At 38.7% G+C, this 21,265-nt stretch overlaps 1 protein-coding gene across 1 annotated transcript; it reads right to left on the reverse strand.

The window, feature by feature from the left end:
• Positions 1-161: 161 nt before the first annotated feature.
• On the reverse strand, positions 162-20,912 carry RAB4A (RAB4A, member RAS oncogene family). The gene is made up of 8 exons (XM_065057748.1): positions 20,668-20,912; positions 12,171-12,251; positions 10,899-11,013; positions 9,301-9,363; positions 7,949-8,103; positions 6,949-7,044; positions 4,721-4,881; positions 162-3,433 (listed from the first exon to the last, which is right to left on the reverse strand). The coding sequence occupies exons 1-7, from the start codon at positions 20,696-20,698 to the stop codon at positions 4,766-4,768; spliced, it is 657 nt and encodes a 218-aa protein (XP_064913820.1). The 5' UTR covers positions 20,699-20,912; the 3' UTR covers positions 162-3,433; positions 4,721-4,765.
• Positions 20,913-21,265: the final 353 nt, after the last annotated feature.

Below are 21,265 nucleotides of genomic sequence, written 5' to 3' on the forward strand. Positions count from 1 at the left end.
GGCACTCCAGCTCCTTTAGCAGTTGCTGCTTTCCCAGCCACATACTGACTACCCAATGAATGTAGCTGAAGTGTTTTTCAAGACCATCTAAAGGTTTGTTACAGACTTCACTTAGCAGGCAAAACTTGTACAAGTAAACAGAATGTGCTGTAAGACACCTAGAAAATCAAGAAAGGTTCTTTATTTGGTGCTAGATACAAGCATTAAATGAAATAGTGTAGGCCAACAGACTCATTAAAAGGCAAGACATAGGCTTTAATAAGACATTTAAATCTTTTAGAGGTCTGAACAGCTAAAGCTCCACATCCAATAAATCCTAGGATATAGGTACCCAGTATTATTTCACATAAATTTCTAGGCCATCTTGCTTTGGTAAAGAAAGACTTTTATACTAAAAACATAGATAATTTAACCTATTTATCACTTACTGCTTTGCTGTTTGAACTATAATGCCAGAGCTTAAAATTTACTCCAGGGCTGTTATGACATTTTTATTTTCAGAAATAAAAAACACTCAGAGGAAAAACAGTAAACAATACAGCTTGCAATGGTGAGAGCTATTGCTTCCAACAGAACATCCCTCAGGAGTTGCCATTTTAGAAAGTTTCTTTTTAAAATGTCAGTGAAATATGCAGCATAAAAGGTTGCAATACTATAAAACACACACATTAACCTGGCTAATGTGTATACAGTAAGAGTATATATTAAAAAAAAAAGGTATAAACTTATCAAAACCCCTTATACTGACACTATTCTTTCCTTCCACATAGGAAGGGGACCGCTTAAGACAGTTGGTTAAACAAAGACTAAAACTTACTGCTTTTTAACCACAGACACTTGACCAAAATGATCACAAGAACCAAGTAAGCAAAAGAGGCCAGTCTTACATGTAAAGGGAAAAGGAGAGAAAGGATAAGAAAACCCCTGCCAAACCCCTAAAATTTCTGTTTTAAAGCAACAGAATTAAGTAACAGTCCCCCATGCCTTTCAGCTGCTACTGTAATAATGGAAAATTTCGATCAACAGTCAACACCACTTTAACTGTTGTAACAGTGGCAGGAGAGAGACCTTCAGTTTTACTTGTGCTATGTCCCAGCTGCTGAGTGTGTGCTCAGCCTTCACTTCTGTCAGTGTACCAAGGAAACTGATTCGATTGTGGTGAGGGGGGAACAGACTCCCCAATACCTCAGGCTTTTCCCAGCACTCCAGACCTGGCTTGGGGTTTTGGAACCAGAAAAACCACACATCCCAGTTATTATAATAATATACCATTTGGACTGGTGGAGGAGACCACTGCAGCCAACATCTACTTCAGAGGACTTGCTTTTGGAAATTACTTTCAGTTTTGAGTATTGGAAGCCAAAATAGATTGGGTAAGGATTAAGACAAGTTCTTTAGAGTTCTTTGTTCTTATAAATGCACAGTTAAGTATACTTTACACACTTAGAAGGAAGAGAGTACTCCTTGGGAATAATTCTTATAATTTATGTAACAAATCCAATCCTAAATATAACAAAATATATGGGAGAGAGATAAAACAAAAACTCTTTGGACCAACACCTTTTTTAAAACTAAACCTAGACTTTTTAAGGACAAAGGGACCAGTTTCAAATACAATTCTAATTCCATGAATGATGCTATATCTCTGTGTAATGTTCTTGCTTTGCTCTTGTGCTTTAACTACCCTCTAAATTACAGGACTAGTTCAGTTTTCTGCTTTAGTTTTTAAACATGCATTTGACAAGTAACCCTTAAACAGAAAAGATTCATATATAGAAAATAACAAAGCACGTTTGACCTTGGAGTTTCAATACTGCATTCTGATCAAATCAATTATTTTGTTTGTTTGCACTTCCAAGGAGATGTCACTGGTGATTTCCATCCATGCAAGTGAAATTGCCCCCCTGAACTGGTTGAATTCAGCTAGTGTAGTTCTGCAGCTCCTTATCTGGCAAAACAAGAGCCATGGGTCTCTTACCTCATCAGTTATCATGGCACTGTAAAAATGACGTGCAATACTTGTGGTTCAGTCCTCTCTCTTGAACCCTCTGCAAGTCTCTTCCATCTCCAGCTGAGGAATGAGGACAGGATTCCTAATCTACTGCCCCACGTATCTTCCCCACAACAGAAAGCGGACAGGAATGTCTGAACGGTGTGTTTTAACACAGGAAAAAACCAAAACAACAAGCCAACCACAACCAAACCAAACAGTACCAAGGCTGAAATCCCCCTTGAGCTTCACAGGAATAAGTAGTACACTTGTTTCTCTCCTTCCACCACATTTCCTGGGAGCAACGTGGACAGCATTCCATATAGTGCACGCACATGAAGCTCACAGGTATGGCTCCAGCAAGACAGACTCTAAGTTCCTCATTCTGAAGTCTAATTTTAAAATTCAAGTTCTTAATTGTACTTTGAGTTTTTAAGAAAAAGAAACCAGTATTTTAAGGTTAATACATTCAGGATACTTCAGAACCACCCATTTGGGTTCAGTTCATACCTCCTCAGGTATGCTTCAGAGATCATATTTCCACAGCCAATTGCTCTGCTTGTGATAAGAGGCTGGGAGAAATCCTACCGACATAATTCTCCATAAGGCCATACCCCTGCCCTAGCATTACAGCACACACAGAATATGCACAGTTCTGTTCAAATGTACATTCCACCTTCATGATGCCAGTGCTATACACAACATCAGGACCAAGAAAAAAAAAATCTTAGTCAGTCAACAGCCATTTGAGAAGCTTAAAAGTATTTTTTCTAAACTTTTGAAGTTTGACAAAAGACCTTCAGAACTTGGTTAAGAACCATGATAAAATAGGACATGTGAACATAAATAAAAATTACTTTTCCAACTTCACATATTAGTAGACATAAGTATGGGTCCTAATGATATGATGAGAATCAGTCATGTCAACAGCGTGTTAGAATGTGGCAAACTAAGTAGAAAAAAATAAAACAACAAGCCCTCACTGACAGTGCCAGTGGTTTTACAATTCAGGTCATAAATATAAACTGCTGTGCAACAAACATGACAAAGCCTACCTCAGTTAAATTTGTTTATATGATAAAAAAATAAAATATGAAACTGCTTGTAGTGCAACATTCTATCAGCATACATGAGTATACCATGCTTGGTAAATTTACTGTTACATTATTTACAGTATATAGCAATGCTCTAAACTGGAGGTGAAAGAACAGAAATAGGTAACAGAAAATGTTTATATACAGGCATGAGTTTCAATATTGTCCACCAAATTATCAAGTTCACTTTGCAGACTTCTGTGTCATGTGAACATTCCTGCCCCACAGCACATGGTACACTCTTCTGTCAGCAGTGGACTGCTCTCTTTGTAGATAGTGGAAAGATGTTTTTAAAAACTGCATAGCCTCCAAGCTTTTCTGTTTCTTCAAATACCATTTGTAAGGACAGCTGTAAAATACACAAGAACTCCGTCAATTATCTCCATCTGATCGACCTGAGAGCTCAACTTCTGAAAAAAGTGCAATAAATATTCACTCCTGTAGAGCTCAACTAAATTAATGCCCTTTTCCAGCAGTTTCTTAGTTGAAGAATGATGTTTTATAGGAGGAAAACAACAGAGGAAAGGTGTTCAAGGATTCCTACATATTATTTAAAATTGTGAGCTTTAATTGCGAGCTAAGCTCCCAGAATACAACACAAAATATGAGAATGTAGAATTGTATGCTGCCTTATTTAACATTCTGTAAAGCCTCTGCTGGTGAGCATTGCTTAAACTGATAAAAAAAAGAATACAATAGAAATGATGCAGTAACTATACCTGCAGTAACTATACCTGCAGTACTTATTTAATTTGTTATCTTTGTCCTCATAAGGATTCATTGTATCAAAATAATTAACTACACAGGGAGAAAGGACTGTCCTAAGAGCTGCTTACATACTGCAAGGAGTTAAGTCCATGAATATTGAAAGGTATCTTAAGGACAACCGTTTATAAGACAGACTAACCACCAAGCTGTTCTTCAGAGTAGGTTATCTGACTTTTTCATCTGTTCCTCGCTTTCCCTGAAGAATGCCTTTGGAAGACTTTTACAAGACTGCACACATATTCCATAGGCTGCAGCGGCCCTAGAAGAGCTACTTTTGATTGCAACACTGCTTAAGCAGCAAACACTACTATTCTCTTGTTTACATTTCTGCTCATAGCAGACAGGAACCAGAACAACCTCAGGCTGCTTTTAGAAAGGGGAAAAAAGAGTTGAAATTTAAAATCCAGTATTATCTTTAATTTTCAAATCTCAGTCTTCAAACTTCATATTTTCAGAAAAGTCTATATAATAGCTTTGGACAAGACATTGTACCATACATTTTTGTGAATTCTCATTTCTAGTAATATTTGTCCACAATACAATAGAAATTACTCACTTTCTCTACAATGCATTAGGTAACTATTAGGGCTATAATGCATTTCAAGAATACAGAATTTTAAAATGTTTTCCACAGCATTACTTGGAGTAAGCAAAGAACTGGAAATACTTCAGTAAGAGCACTAGTCTTGCTTTAGTGGGCAGACAGGAGGAGAAAAATCAAAGTATAAAAAAAATCAATCCATTCTACTGTGCATTATTTCACTAGATTTTATGCTGTTTTACAGACTAACTGCAAAAAAGCCGAGCATTTGATACAGCACGTTTATGAAATATGGTAATTTACCCAACACCCTTTTTGTAACCTTACCTTCTGTATCTAAAGTAAGTGTTTGGGATTTTGTGTTTTGTTTCTTTAACACCCACATTCTTGAGCACTTTGTGCTTGTGCTCTACGTGGTGATCTCAGCTGTCTCAAGGCAGCATCTCCATACTGAATACCTGAGCCCATTCTTTCTGGATCCAGTTCTCCTGATGAGAAACAAAATGGTCACAAGAAGGTGGATCGCATGCAAATAATACATTCCAATTCAACTGACAATATTGGATTAAAAAGATGCACAATGATAACCTGTAGAGAGAGATATGTCTACATTATGTCTACATAAGTCTACATTTTCTCTTGTAATTTCAACCATATGTGCTTATTCATAATGACAACAAAGTTTGTCTCCGAGTTAGGCTGCAACAATAAATGTATTTGCACTAAGTAATTCCAACAAACGAAATGTCCAAAGTGGTTTCTGCAAACACTCTTAAAAACTACCTGCCTTCAGAAACCAATATGCGAAGAAAATAGGACTGTATATACCAAGCCAAACAAAAATGGATCAATAGGATCCAATCAAGTAGGATTCCATAAAGCACTGCCTCCAGAGGAAATTATCTCAACCTTCCCTGCCTCTGTCATCCATTTCTGCCTACTCTGTACCATCTGCAATGTTCCTAGCGCTGTTTGGTGGACTGGCCAAGATTAGAAACATTTAGTCTAAAAAAAGAACAAAAAACCAAAACCACAACACCACAAAAAAACAAAACACAAGACAAATAATCCCTTTGAATAATTCAGATCACTTATTCAGGTTCACCGCACACACGCGAGCCCTTTGTAAGTCAGCAGATGACACCACGTTGAGGGGACCAGTTGATAGCTCAAGGCTGGAGCTGCCATTCAGAGAAGACCTTGGCTGAGCTAAAGGAACCTCATGAAATTCAGGAATTACACATGCAGAGCTCTGCACCTGTGATGAATGAGCCCAAGCAATGGTACAGGCCGGAGACTAACTAAGTAGGTAGCAGCAACTGGTTAGCACTGGGACGCACTGCCCAGAGGGGCTGTGGAATCTCCATTCCTGGAGCATCCCAAAACGTGTCTCGACAAGCCCTGGGCCACTTGCTCTGAGTTTTACACAGAAGGATGGACTAGAGACCTCCATAGGTTCTTTCCAGTTTCAACTCTTCCATGATTTAGTGCACATGTGCTGGTAAAAAGAAAAGAGGAGCAGGTCACAGAAGAGAGGACTTTCTTCTGTTGTGGTAACGCCTCTTTAAATCGCTCATGGAACAACAGTATCATGAGAAATTAGCTTTATTTTGCTCTTTGGTGTATTGTGGTACTTTATTTTGTTTGGTGGTGTTTTTTTTGGTTGTTTTTGTTTGTGTGGTTAAAATAAAAGCTGCTGTTTAGCATTCATTGAGGCAGTATTTAGGAAATTCCTCTAAAAATATGATATTCCTTTAATCTAAAAAATTGTGTTTAGCATTCAAAATATGTAATTAGAGTCTGAAATAGACTTTTCAATATGGCCAATACTTAAAACTTTGAAGATATCAAACAGCTAGAAAAGAGGAAAACTGGAATGCAAATTAGCTGTAAAGACACCTAACACTTAGAAGCCTGTCTCTGATAAAAACCTGCCCACTTGTGCTGAGAAGCTTCTGGTATATTTCTAGATTGGCAAAAGTAAAAATGGTTCCAACTGAGAGGCAAGAAGGTCACTTCAGAGAAACACAGTTGCTAGGAAACACCTCTGAAATTTTTAGTATTACTGTTAAAATTCTCTTAACTCTATTTCCATATAAGAAGCAGAATTAAAACTTATGTCTGTCCTGATACTAGGTTTTTACTCTGCATTGCTAAAACTGTCTAGTGTCAGGCTTGATGTTAGTGGGGACATGGCAACCCACAGAATGCACAGGCTACACTCAGAGCTGACTGATAAGGTAAACACTGTGTAAAAACATCCATAATTCACGCCACCCCCCTTTAGATATACAGATCAGACTTAGATGTCCATTCCCATTAAAATATATGGGAAGCAGCTATAAACCAAATGGGTTACTTTATGACAATGAAATTGTGGTTCTTTGCGTTAATTCTATTAGAGAACTTTGAATGGTGATATTTCCATGTGTACTTTTAGTTTTCAGGGAAAAACACCACCCCACCCCCAACCAACCAAAAACCAACCAAACCAAAAAAAACCCCACCCAAACAAAACCAAAAGAAACATTAAAAGAATATAAATCTCAATTTACCTGATTCAATTTTATTCAGTATTTTTCTTGCACACTGTACAAAGGCCTCTTCAACATTTTCCCCTGTTAGTGCACTTGTTTCCAAGAACATCAGCTCTGCAATTGACACCAGAAGAACAATCTCAGAACAAGTCTGGAATATTTGATATAGTAATTCAAAGCATGAAAGCTAGAAACAATAAACAATTTCTTAAAGAGAACTATTGTCAAATAGTATGGTCTGGAAAAACTAGTTTTTGATGGCAAAACCACATAAAACTTCCTCAGAAGTTTATACACTAATCCTAGAAAACTAGAATCCAAAGATGATAACCTGTCTGAGCATGCAAAATAGCACATGGAACCAAAGAAGTTTGTTTAGTTTCCCATTAGCAGAAAGTTATATGCAAAAGGACAGCCAGTAGTCACAGTTGGTAGAAACAATGATTTATCATTAATTTCTAAAAGCAAACCCAGACTTTACTGATGGCAGGACTGCAGCACAGCTTAGACTGAAACTGGCTTTAGCTGCTACAGAAATGTGTCCTGAGACAGGAAATTCTGAATACTACAGACCAGGCAATAGTCCTCTGGATCCACGTCACATCCACGAACACAGTTTCCCATGAGCAAAACTCACTGCTTCCAACTGCAGCACACCCCATCCAACCTTGTTTATCATTTATAGAATCTACAAGATGCTGAAAACTGGGAAATCATGCTCTTCATTTTCTCTTCAACCCTTTGAAGGCAAGACAATACCTGAAGTTGTATTACATTCCCTAGGGAATATATCTTCACATGGAAAGTATTTTTTAAGTAGCTGTGACTGGAAGAATCACTGGTAATAAGACTTAAATAGTACATGTATTATAGTTTTTACTGCAGGCACTGTCCTCTCTCTATGCCTCATGTACTGACAGAATGCTCTTCTCTGCAGGTATTTTACAAGGTACAATTGGAAAAGCACAAAAAAAAAGAAGTATCTTTGAATGCTACATGAAGACTTTGTACTGCTTACCATTTTCTTGTGCAAACCGAGATGCTTCTAAAAAAGTAACTTCACGTTCTGCATCAAGATCCTTTTTGTTTCCACACAGTATTATCACAATATTTTGACTTGCTAACATTCTTGCATCCGTCAACCAATTAGTAAGTGCATTGTAGGTTTCCCGGCTATGTAGAAAGTGACACTCTTTATTAGAACACACTTATTTCTCCTCAACAGACCACTAAACTAAAACTCAGAAGGCAAATCTACATTTGTGGCAAACAACTAATTGCTGCTAGTCAGGTAAGTCACCTACTACTCAATATGCCAGCTATGAACTGAGAAGAGTATCAAGTTCCTTCATAAAACTATTTAAAAGCTTAAAGTTCTTACAAAGCAAAATTAAATCAACAACAACAAATAAATAAATACACACAATTATAAAACAACCTACTAAAGGGAAAAACTAAAATTTTAAGAGCTAATCTAGTTTCAGCCTTTTGGGATAACAGACTGAGTTATTGTTTAACATAGAATTCAACTGGTACTTAAGTTACAGGTAGGATTGTAAGAATTTACTACACTTGTGTAGAACTGCGTGCCTGAACTTTCACATTTGTGTCAAGACAAATAATATTGCAGGCAGCTACCCTGCACATGCCATTAATCATTGCAGTGGTGGTCAAATATAAAGCCTTCAAGTAGTAAGACCGACAGATGAGTCCAGCTGAACCCAAGTACAAAGATTTCAAAGGCTGCTCGGAGGAATACAGTCCACTCACGGGACAAAAAGTGACAGGTCTAGCAAATCATCGTTAACCAACACAAAACATACCTGACAAGTATCCAGACAATGGTGGCCAGGAAAAAAAATGTGGAAATGTGTGAAGGTAAGGTATTCTATTGGCTGCCTATAATACTAATATATTAAAAGATGCAGAGATTAACACAATTTCGGGCTACAGTTAAGGAATGTGTAGGTAAAGCTTGCTCCTCCAGAGGATGACCTGTCATACCAGCATACTAATAAGCAGTTTCCCCAAACAGGGGCGTACCACCTTGGTTAGAAGTGGCTACAGTCCACTCTTAGCTTCTGTTGCAAGGCTTCCTAAGTCAGTGGTTACCTGTAGTCCACCATGATTAGAACAGCTACTGGTGGGCCAATTCCCATGTATTTGAGACTGTTTACATTGATGACATTCACAACGTCATGTAAGCAAGCTCTAAAACTCAAATATGCAATAAAACAGAAGTATGATTCTATGATACTTTTTGTACTTCTTTTCTTCCTGCCCATTCTCCATTAAAGGATTAGGTACTTAGAATCATTATGCATTAATTGTATCTGGTAGTCTACAAGCAAGAGTTGCTGGCTTTCTTACCTGGTTATATCATAGACAAGCAAAGCACCTGCAGCTCCTCTGTAGTAACTCCTTGTTACAGACCTGAAACAGAATTACAGATGTACATTTCTCTAATAACTTCATTGTTTGAAATCTGGGTTACTACAATGCAATCTATATTATGAAACAGAATTCTCATTTACATATTTAAAATAAAATGTGATTTTAGACAACATTATTAGCTGTGCGGCAGCAGACTGTTTACAACTAGACTTCTGATGAAGCACTTTCACTAAATAGAGCTGTACAGGGATTCTCAAAGTCCTTTATGAACTGTGTGCTTCTGAAGCTACACATATCATCATACTATATGGCCTGATCCAGAACTGGGAGCTGATGGTGATATCTGTGGCACGAAAACAGCATAACCAACTCTCAGCAATAAGGACAGAATGAGCAATGTAGCTGCAACTGAACAATTTAAGACTCCTTAAGTTGAAGAAAAGAAGGCAAGGAAAGCAAAGCAAAGCATGCTTCAAAAGGTAGAGGAAGAAGAAAAAAAATCTTCTAAGTACACAGAGATGTGATCAGCCTTGAAAAGAACTGGACAGACTATAAAAAGCAACAGGAAAAAAAAAAAAGGACCTGTAAGTCTGTGAACACTCTGAACTTGGAAGGGCAGAATTTGCACAAGCCTGTGAAAGCACAGAGCCTCCAGCCTCCTCAGAATCCCAGGATTCCTGGCCAAAACACTCGAGAGGTCTCTTTAATGGAGACTATGTAGTATTGCCCAGCTTTACCCACTCACAGATGTAGCCAAGGAAGTTGTCTAACAGAGGACATTTACCTGTATTGCTGCCCATTACTCAAACTTCTACCACCACAGTCACCTTTGTTAACAACTGCTTGTCCCCCCAAACCAAAGAAACTTCTCCCACACCCCTCATCCTCCAAAAATATAAAAAAACCTGATGTCCTATTTGATGCCAAATGTACTCAGGGCTACATGAGATCTTGACTGAGTTTGATCTATGCCTCAGATGTATGACACAGTTAAAATATAGCATTAAAAGTACAGTGGTGGCTCTAAGCTGACAAATACCTTGCTGCTTCTTTAAGACACTTAAGAGATCTCAGTCTTTCTAGAAATGTGTTTAGCCAAGTGAAACTAACAACTGATTTTTTGCCCTCTAATAAAATAATATTATACTATGAAATTCTCATGCACATTTTGAACAGCTTACAACTTCCTGGTATTCAGTTATTCTAACCAATAGAAGATCTTCTAAACACAGAATTAAGCACACACAGTTAGTTGAAAAACTATTCTGAGTTTGGCTTGTGAACAAACTTTTAGCCACATATTCTACTTGTATGCCTTAACTATCACAGAAAATATACAATGGAAGAAAGAGCAGAACCTCAGATCCTGCAAGGCAGCATTGCTTTACTGGAATCAATGAATCTATGTTGCTATGTCCAAGTTGGAAGACCTGGCCTAAATAATAATATGAAAGCAGACATGCAATTCCACTGACCAAGGAATTATGACTACTTATAAGCAAGGATAAATAATACTCAACACCCACAGCAACAATTTAATAACAAAAATTTAATAAAATTATTGAGAAGGGTACCTGAATCTTTCTTGTCCTGCTGTATCCCATATCTGCAATTTTACATATTTACCACCAACATTTATGATCTTTGAACCAAATTCCACTCCTATAGTATGATTTGAGTCATCTTTGACTAAAAAAAAAAAATAAAAAAAAGAAAGAAAATGAGACTTATTTGGAGATTATTTGGAGCGATTATACAAACTGAATTATAAACTCCTTCCTGCATCATCAGATTCAGTGCCACTCATAAGTCTACTACCACCATGCAGAAATAAACATTCTTCCAATCTATTCAATTCAAAATTACTACTAGAAAGGCCTGCCTTAATCAAATAATTCCCATTTCACATTAATAAATGGCAAGATAACTTTTGTATGCTTTTGTCCCCCAACTGTGTTTTCTAACACTTTGATGCAACTTAAAATTCATGGAAAAGTAGAACACAAAAACACAGAGCCTTGCCCATGAACAAGCAAGAGCTACTACTTCTTTAAAGCATGAAATTAAGATACTTGCTCCATGTACACTGTTGATATCAGCTTCTCAGCAATATAGAACTGCCCTTGCTAGAAGCAAGGTCATGGTTCACGTCGGATCACAGAATCATGCCGTGTTCCTTAGTGATTACACATAATTATCCTAGAGCTGTTCCTCAAGAGATAAGGTGAATTACCATTCGGTTGAGAAAGATAACACTCACCTTAGATTTACAAAGGTTTTAAATACATACTATTTATGTTTAATCATGATGCTGAATGCACTAACCAACAAGAAATTTTCTTTTATATAATCTATTAATCTCTAAATAACATTTACAGTGGAGTCTCTACCAATCTTTATCATAGAACACAAGCCTTAAAGATCACAGAGTGTCTCTTTATTTGGAAAAAGACCATAGGCTTTCTAAACCTAGTCAAGCAATTGAACTTTTTTTTCATCTGCTCAGTATTTATTTCTAAAAGATCCAAGTCTCTACTATATATCTAGGGCAGCTTATAGACACAAGATATAATTATCTCAAAAAGTAAGTCTGTATTTTCATCAACATCCTGTTATATTTGAGAGCAGTAGAGAATACTGCTCAACATCAGGCCCTTGATTAGAGGCAAACAGTGAGCAATGAAGATTTACGGCATGGTTCTGAACATAATTCTCAGTCAAAATCCACATCTATGCAAATAAGAGAATTACAGGAACTTCCATACAAAGAATGGGCTCATGTGGGCAGAGCCTTTATCTGTGGTACCAAGCAATGGAGAACTCTTACTGTGTTCACATACACTTACATTTCTTTTCAATAAATTGGTGAAGTAAGCAGGATTTTCCAGTTCCAGCATTTCCTATGACCAAGAACTTAAACAGGAAATCTGAAGGTTGAAAGACAAAAAAAATTGCTAAATTTTAGTATGCAGTCACATTTTTGAGACAAGACCAAGTACACAAGCCAGATATTCTCTAGTAGCTGTTATTTCAAAGAGAAGGGAACAGATGACAAAATCAGCAAAATAACAATAAATGTGAAGAATAACCCAGCGTATTCAATAACGATGCTACAAAGTAGGAGCTAAGAATACTGTTTGTTTATGGAGATATAAGAATGACTAGAAGAGGTGGAAATAGGAAATGGAAATTGAGTTAAAATAGGCTGAATTATAGCCACATGGTTGCTTCATATTCCAGTAACCTCTTTTAAGGGTATGTAAACTAGAGTCAGTACAAATGCCCTATATAACAATGTAGTCTCTAAAAATCTATATGGTTTTGTACTTTGTTGTATTTTAAAAATTCTGTTCACATTAAGTCGAACTTATCTATATGAACTGCTTAACGCTTATAGTTTGTTATAATATTTGTAAAACTGGAACAACAATAATATTTTTCTATAAAATTTACAAATGACAATTTTTATTCTGGGATGCCTGCTTTCACATTTCCTCCACATGGTAATTTAAGATCCAGGTACTCCTAGCACTTTACCTATTTATGAGGCATTGACATCAGTGCTCATTAGTAATACATGTATTCAAGATTTATGGTCCATTTGTATTAACAGTCACATATAATGCTTTAATACTACCTCCCCCGATCTGCTTTCAGTTTGACTGAAGAAAGTTCCCTTGACATACCACTTTCAAACACATACACTGATAAACTGTTACTAAAAACTTTACAGTTGCTTCCACTAATATATAGCCATTCAGACAAGCTTTACAGTTGGTTCAAGATTCACCATTTATTTTTCTACCAGCAGCATTTTTTTTTTACACAGTCATTTTTACAACTTTATTGCGTAGTTTCTCTTATAATCATAAGCAGGCCTCCAGAAGACATCAGGTAAGCATGCTATGAAAAGGATTGTCTGCAATATCAACAAGAATAAAACCAGTGTTCATTAACAGTGTTCAGAGCTGTCAAATGGGTTACACAGATATTGGCCTGGGCGTGGCAGAATTAAAAAAAAGACTATGCTAAAGCATTAATATACTATCAGAACCTCATTTGAATATTTAGTTTTACAAATAGAATTTAACATGCATGCAAACCTATGTGCCCATTCTATTTCAGGCAGGAATTGTTATTTGTTAGGGTACATCATAAATACACCCTAGCAATGGCAAAATCAACAAGCAAGTTTCTCATATGCTAAGAAAATTCCCATGGTTAAAAAGTCAATATCAAAATCGAGGGCTGTGAGTCTTGAGAATGTGCACCGTCCTTTGTCTTCATCCATCTTCCAAATTTTATTCATATTTAAAATGAAGTAGTGTTGCACTAAGGATTTTTGTCTTTTTACATTTTACCTTTGCGTGATTTTTCTTGTTTCAAATGTTGCAACAGGCTTTGTATAGATTCTGTATTCTGCCCTTCTCAGAAAGAGATTGCTGTTCCTTGCCCACAAATATGACCATTTACACGCTCAAGACATTCTGTTCCAAACTCATTTCATTCTTCACGCCCCCACTCAGCTGCTCATGCTTTCTGGATGGAAAAAACAGTTACAAAAAGAATTTTGCTTTAGGTTGTGAAAATTTTGCATGCTGTCTCTTGTAAAGAAGGACCCTTCATGTCATCTCGACTGCAAAACACACTGAAACTGAGAACGCTTCATTTTATTAAATCTTCACTGTTAGCATGAAATGTAAATATCATAAACCGCCCCATAGTGTTAGGTTAAGAAAAAATTCATCTATGAAAGAAAGGCAAGTTCTCTTTTTATGGACCAAATATCACTAGTTAGCTGCCTTGTGCACCTTGTATATTTAAACTACTGTGGGTGTGTGTAATCTCACTAGTTTTACCACTTTCAGAGGGTTCCTCAAAATGCAAGATGTTCTGAGACATAGTCACAATTAAAATAACATGTTTCTGGTCTCTGCAGTTTTTCCAAAAATAAATCTGAAATCCAGTTAAAACTGGTTCTCCCATGTTTCTGGTGAATGCTGTTTGTCAGATTTTTTTGTTAACAACTACAAAATTCAAGCCTGCCTGCCTTTTTTCCATGGAAGACTCATATTATTGACAGTAGTATAACAGCTACTGCCAAACTAAACCGGGAAAAGAATAAAACCAGAACTCTATTCCTACGCTAATTTGCTCTGTGATTGTAAGCATTGGTGGTTAAATGTGGTTCACAAAGCCATACTTGTGCAACCCACAAAACCACGCTGAACAGCAAATATAACACACCGCTCCATTCTGTGCAGACAGGCTGTTGGCCAGTGAGAAACAGAGACAACAGTGTCACTGTCAGGGACTGATCTGGATTAGCTTTGGAACAGCAGCTTTACCTGAGGTGTTTTAAGTTGAGGTGCTATATATTTTGTTCTGATAGCAAGAGTGATATTTGGGGATTTTAAATTCATGTCTTTAAATCGATAACATTGTCTAGCAGCACTTTATAATAAGCTCCCAATTCCTATCAAGATTCTGTTGTGCCAGACAACTTTAAAAGGGAATCTTTCCTACAAATACATCACTTACATGCTGATTCAATACCTGCTTAACTAGACAAAAAGTATATTTCCCTCTGGCAAAATAGCATACAGGCTTCCTGTTGTGAAACTTGAAACAGCAGTTACAAGTCACTTGTTTACAGCACAGAAGTAATGTGTTTTATTCTACCACAGAATGGAAATAGCAAAATCTTATTAAAAAAAAAACAAAAACAAAAAAACTTTCTGTACCAAAGAAGGCAGCGATGTTTCCAAACACATGTAGATTTGAGGAGTAAATGATACTTTGGAGTTACATTCACAAATGTAATTGGGCTTCTATCAGTTTAAACTCCAATTTTATGTAAATGGTTCAAAATAGCAAAAGGCTTTTAGCCTTATGTTAACAGTTTATCCACAAGCACGGGATATCTTGCTTCACGAAATATGGAATACTTTGCATATTCCATCAACAAGGACAAGAAAAGGGATTTGCCAATACTAAAAGTCACAAATATACACATTTAACAAGTTTTTATGTTCACAGCCTAGTATACTAATGAGCAAGGTAATACCAGGTAAGAACAGGAAGAACATTTTTCAGTTTGTTATTCCGGAACTTCTTTCTTATAGTGTCATTCTGTATGATAACAGCACCCACATCCATTATATTTAAAAAGCTTTTTTTATTGCTTGATTTAGGACATGAAATATCTTCTATTTTAATTATACAGATGAATTAAAAAATGTAGCACAGATCAGAAACAAAGAAACTGAATGAGATTGGACAGATAGCTTCTTCTAGCTCAACTGTAACTGTGAACTCACACTCAGGAAAAGCTTTTATATATTCACTTTTCGCAATGTGATCAAATGCAACTCATATTCTAGTGCTCGCAATACTGCTTAATTGCTCTAGTTTGTTGTATTTTTTTTTTTCTTTTTTGGTGTCCTCTTCCCAGAGAAGTTAAGTCACTTCATTTCATAGCTTTTTTTCCCCAATTGACAAAGCAGCTCTGAGCTTCAACATTCCAATTAGCTGCCAAGGCTGTCACCCTAGATAAGTTTTTCTTTTGAATCCTGTTTTTCCTCCTTCATGGAAAAAGCTGAGAAGCAACATCATTCAGATGTTACAAATGCTTGCTACCATGCTGGCTGCTGAAAAGGACTAGAAAATTTGAAGCGCTTCGCCTGTACTTACAGGCTGATCAGTAGATCAGCATAATACAGAAAGGATTCAGGACAAAAACTGAACTCTGTGCCAAAAGGAAAAAGGGTTGGTTACATGACATGCACTAAAGAAAGCATAAAGGCATTTAAGATAGCATACCATGGCTGTTTAGGGAAATAAGGCAAAAAAAAAGAATCAACTTACACACCCCTACCCCATGAGCTACATGCATCACCTGATCCCAAACTGGGTACAGGAAACAAAACATTTTCTAGCATAGGTGAAAAGGACTAAAACTGTGGCTCCACCCCAAAGATGCACCAGCAGCTAAACGATATGTTTTTGGGGAGGAAGGGGAGCTGAGGGGGGGGGAAAGGTGAAGGGAGCCAATTGTGGGCTTTAAGTCAAGTACCAAAAAAGACAGCTGATGTGGAAACCACCCCCAGACACCCAACCTCCTCCTTTGACTGAAATTGCCTGCAGCAGATAGAATAATTGAACAGCTTCTGAGCTACTGCAGCATAGTCTTTAAAATGTAATGAGAATTGTTTCTTATATGCTTGCTAATACAAAACAGGAAAAAAGTGCCCAAATTATACCCTCAATCTCAGTTTGGTCTTCTTCCAACTCCTTGATAAAGAATGGAACTTACATGCACTAATGCTGACACTTTGGAAAGTCTCTCATTCATGCCATGAAAAAAGAGTTTTCTGGTGGGTAGATCTATTACAGTCTTCTATTAGAGAAGACTAATTTTTCTATTAGATCCATTATAGCCTTCTATTTTGCAGAAGCCTGCATAAGGAAAGAGTGTTCTGAAGCATTCCTACTGGCATATGCTGCCTCTGACTGAGAGCAAAGAGGAGCTGCTCCCCCTGTCTACTCCTGTCTCTAGCAATGCATTAACAAGATAAACAGGTCGAAGAGATAAACGTTGATACTTGAAAGAGGGAAGATCTGTTTCCTTACAAGCAAAAGAGCTATGGTCTCAAAGCAATAAAATCAGATTTGAAATAAACTGAAATCCAAGGTGATAAATGCAGAGATAGGTGGTAGGGATGGGGAGAAAAGAATGAGTCAGATTGTCCAGACCAAAAAGGAATATTTTTAAATGGACAGGAAGACTATACATTCTCTGACGATGACAGAGATTGATAAAATTATGTGGCCAGACACTGGTGGAGAAAATAGTGGGAAGTAAGGACTGAAGAAATTTGACTGGAATTTTATATATCACATTTACTCAAAGATAGTACAGCTTTTCTTCTGTCCTTCTACCATTTCAAATCACAAAGTTGTTTTGCATTTACCTATTAAGGGTTAACTATTTTTATTTCAGTTTATATTTACCATAACACAAAACCACTTACATTTTGCATTGGGAAACAGGAGAAAGCGTGCACTTGTTTTTACATGGAAACTACCTACAGAGGTCACCGCATCTCAGAAAACTCAAGTTAAAATAATTTTCCTATGAATAAGAGATTTGTTTCCTACGTTACAAGATAAACTTCTTAAAGAATTACCCTCCTCTCCCAAAAGCAGCAGTAAAATGTTCTTTCTGAACTTAGTCCCACAACACATGGAATTTTCTTGTATTCGTGATTGTTCTGGTTTTGATGCTTTGTAAGTGGAATACATTGATCACATAGGAAAGGAATAAACAGATTAGAAAGCTAAGAACAGAAAATACGCAACTGATGAAACAAATCTACAGGAGAGAGAGTACAGATTGCGAACAATGCATTTAGTGCCAAGACTGTGAGATGCTACAGACTTTGCTTGAAAAGAGGGAAGAGATAAGAATCACAGTAAGGGACAGAAATAGTTGGGAAAACTGGGTGAACAGAAAAGCTTCAAAGCAGATATAATTTGACACAGAGAAAAGAACTCAGGGAGGAAAAAAAAGAAAACAGCAAGAGACATGTAAACTAACTGAGGTGGATAATGAAATATAATAGCCAGAAAGGACAGACCAGAGGAAAGTTTCTTTATTCCTCATGGACTGTGAAAAAATATTGAAAAAAATATCCCCCTTTCAAAGGGAAGAAAAGCAAAATGGAAGTAATATAAACATCAGACAGCAAAATGACATGGGAAAAAACAGACAACCAACCAACCAATCACTTTTATGAGCCTCCCTGAATGGGATGAGAAGCTTGGGGTTACATAATTACAATGGGTCATAACTCAGGTGATGAGAAGAAAAATCCAATCCATGAATAAGCATCCAGAAGGGCAGAAGCTACAGGAATTCCAGCACTGAAGTGATATAGTAACCACTGATCTCAGTCACCAAGGGGAAACTACCCTAATATTTCTGTCATCCTTGATGATCACTGTAACAGCTGGTCAGAAACAGACCACTCTTTGTTTAGGACCGTGAGAACATTAAATCCCAGAGAGTTCATCAAGAGCAGAAGATCCACAATGTTGTCACATCATACTGTATACTTTGAACTGTCAACTGGGCTGCTACGTATGTGACAGGACACCGCAAAATTACATACTGATTACTGTTATGGTCAGAGATGGTACAGTCATTGTTAAATTTTATGTTACAGCTTAGTTTTTATTCTTCTATTTACCCTAAACCTTGACACTGTCAAGTATTCCAGCTTAGGATTTTTTAAGCTTGTGTATGAATAGAACAAACATTGAAACTCAAAGAGAAGTATACCAACCAAGAATTTAACAAACAAAAGGAAGAACCTACAACTGGAAACTTCCAATGTTAATGGCTTCTTTTCTAGGACACCAAAACAATTGCAAACCACCAAGTATTTTGCATCATTGGAACAGTGAAAAAAATGTTCAAGTGTACTTGTCTAAGATACAATCATCTATTTATCTTGCTTACTATTACAGTATCAAAAAAGGAGGATCACTGAAACCCTCTCTGTCAGCTCTGGTTGTCTACCAACCTATTTGCTTAGAGACCACCAATCCCACTATAAGCATGGCCAAAGTGATCCCAGTTCTTGATCACAAGAGTTCAGAGCGTGAAGAATTAGTTCAAACTCAAATTTAGATCTACAAAGCACACCTCTCTGTTTTCTACATGTATGTTTTACATGTTTCAATAAAGTATGGAACAAAGAAGCTGGGTCCTAATATCCTAACATTTGCACTTCAAAGGCTGCTTGCCTCATTTTGTCCCTTAGTTCTGTGCATTTGCTGTACACTGAAGCACCAACTGTTGGGACAAAACATCTTAAGTACTGATGACTAGGGTATTGAAAATAAACTGACTTACATAGCAGACACAATCAGGTTACCCTACTAGTGAGAACTCCCAATGACCCTGGCAGCCCCTCTCACAGTCGGCAGAACTGTTGTGTACAATTTTGCTTAATTATCCAAACTATTCCCTATTATCAAGACTCTGTTTTAAAAGCAAGAGGACGCAAGTTCACCTCTTAAGTCTGAACAGCTACTGAAGATAAAATGTTGCAACAGACAAAGTTAGAAAATGACACGTGAAAGGGTTTATCACAGTATTCAATTCCAGTCCTACTCTTCAACAACTTACCACATGAACTTTGAACATGTGTACATGTATCATGGCATTTTTATAATGCAAAATATTACAGAACTGTATGTTGTGGGAAGGGGAGAAAAAAACAAACTGAATCAAGCAAACACAATTACTTCAAGCCAAGTTATAAGGAAGAGAAATGAGTACTACTGAGACACGTCCCCACCTCCTCCACCTAGCCAGCAATACTAGCCCTGCTCACTTTTTCGACTCCTCTTTGATGCTTCCCTGTGAGGCACTGACACACCTCATCAGTGCCTGCACTCTGACTTACTCCTTCAGATGTTTTTCTACCAGTAGTAGTTAGAAATCCATGCCAATATGAACATATTCACTGATCTTTTCCCCTAACTCATTCTCATAGTTACTTTTGATGTTTGCAAACCTAAGACAACAGGATTGAAATCCTAACTTGACCCTCAAAAGAACATAATCTCAAATTAAAGAAACGCACAGCTTCCCCGAGAGAACATGCACTGCAACTCTCCTTCTGAATTCACTTAAGCAGTGTCTAAGTTCCCTCACCTTAGTTCCACTTACATTTCGAGTCAATGCCTCCACACCTCAAAAGACAAGTCTGAATGCCGTCTGTCGTGTCAGCCTGGGCCACAAAGGGAGGGGAACAACCGTGACGACCAATAATAAGACAAGGGGCAATGGGTACAAACTGGAACACAGGAGGTTCCACTTAAATAAGAGAGGAAATTTCTTCTCAGTGAGGGTGACAGAGCACTGGACCAGGCTCTGTCCAGGGGGGTTGTGGAGTCTCCTTCTCTGGAGACATTCAAAACCCACCTGGACACATTCCTGTGTAACCTCATCTGGGTGTTCCTGCTCCGGCAGGGGGATTGGACTAGATGATCTTTCGAAGTCCCTTCCAACCCCTAACACTCTGTGATTCTGTAGAAGGGCTCTGCGGTGCTCACAGGAACGGGCAAAACCGGCCACGCACGCACCCCGGGGCACAGACACCGCCAGGCCCGCACAGCCGCCCCGCCCGCACCTGCGCTCCCCGCGCCGCCGTTTCCCTCAGCAACGGCCGTTACCCGGCTCCTCAGGAGATGCCTGCCCGGGCCTGGCCTTGCTCTCCCGGAGGGGAGGAAGAAGAGGAGGGTTCCCCCCGCCCCGCCTCCGGGTCCTACCGTAGGTCTCAGACATGGCAGTCTGCGACATTTCAGGAGCGGCGAGCCCCTTCACCTCTTCTGCTCCCCTGCCCGGGGACGGCGCTGACCGGCAGAGCCGAGCGGGCGGGCCGGCAGGAAAGCGGAGCAGCCACGGGCGCCCGGGCCGCCTCAGCGCCGCCGCCAACGGCCGCAGCTGCGCAGGCGCGCCCGCCCGAGCCGCCTCGCCCGCCGCCGGCTGCGCGGTGTGGGGGGGAGAGGCCCCGCCTTCCTCGCGCAGGCGCGGCGGGCTGGCGGCCGGCGGCTCCGCCCCCCCGCGGGGGCCGTCACCAAAACAAGGCGCACGTGCCGTGCCGTGGGGCTGCGGGACCGGCGGGGCGGGGCCAGAGCCCGGCCCACGTGACACCCCGCACTGCCACACGCGCCGGGAGCGGCCGTGTGGGGAAAAACCTCCCTCGTCCAGACGCGCCCCGTGCGGCTCCGGTGTCTGCGCTGGTGGTGCTGGTGTGATGGAGCGGTGTCCCTCCGCTCCGCCTGGGAGACGCAGCAGGTCTAGAATCTGAGCCAATTCCCGCTGGACTTTTCCTGCTAGTGAGCATACAAACATTTTTCTCCCTGG

Source organism: Columba livia, chromosome 3 (genome assembly GCF_036013475.1).
Source record: "Columba livia isolate bColLiv1 breed racing homer chromosome 3, bColLiv1.pat.W.v2, whole genome shotgun sequence".
NCBI lineage: Eukaryota > Metazoa > Chordata > Aves > Columbiformes > Columbidae > Columba > Columba livia.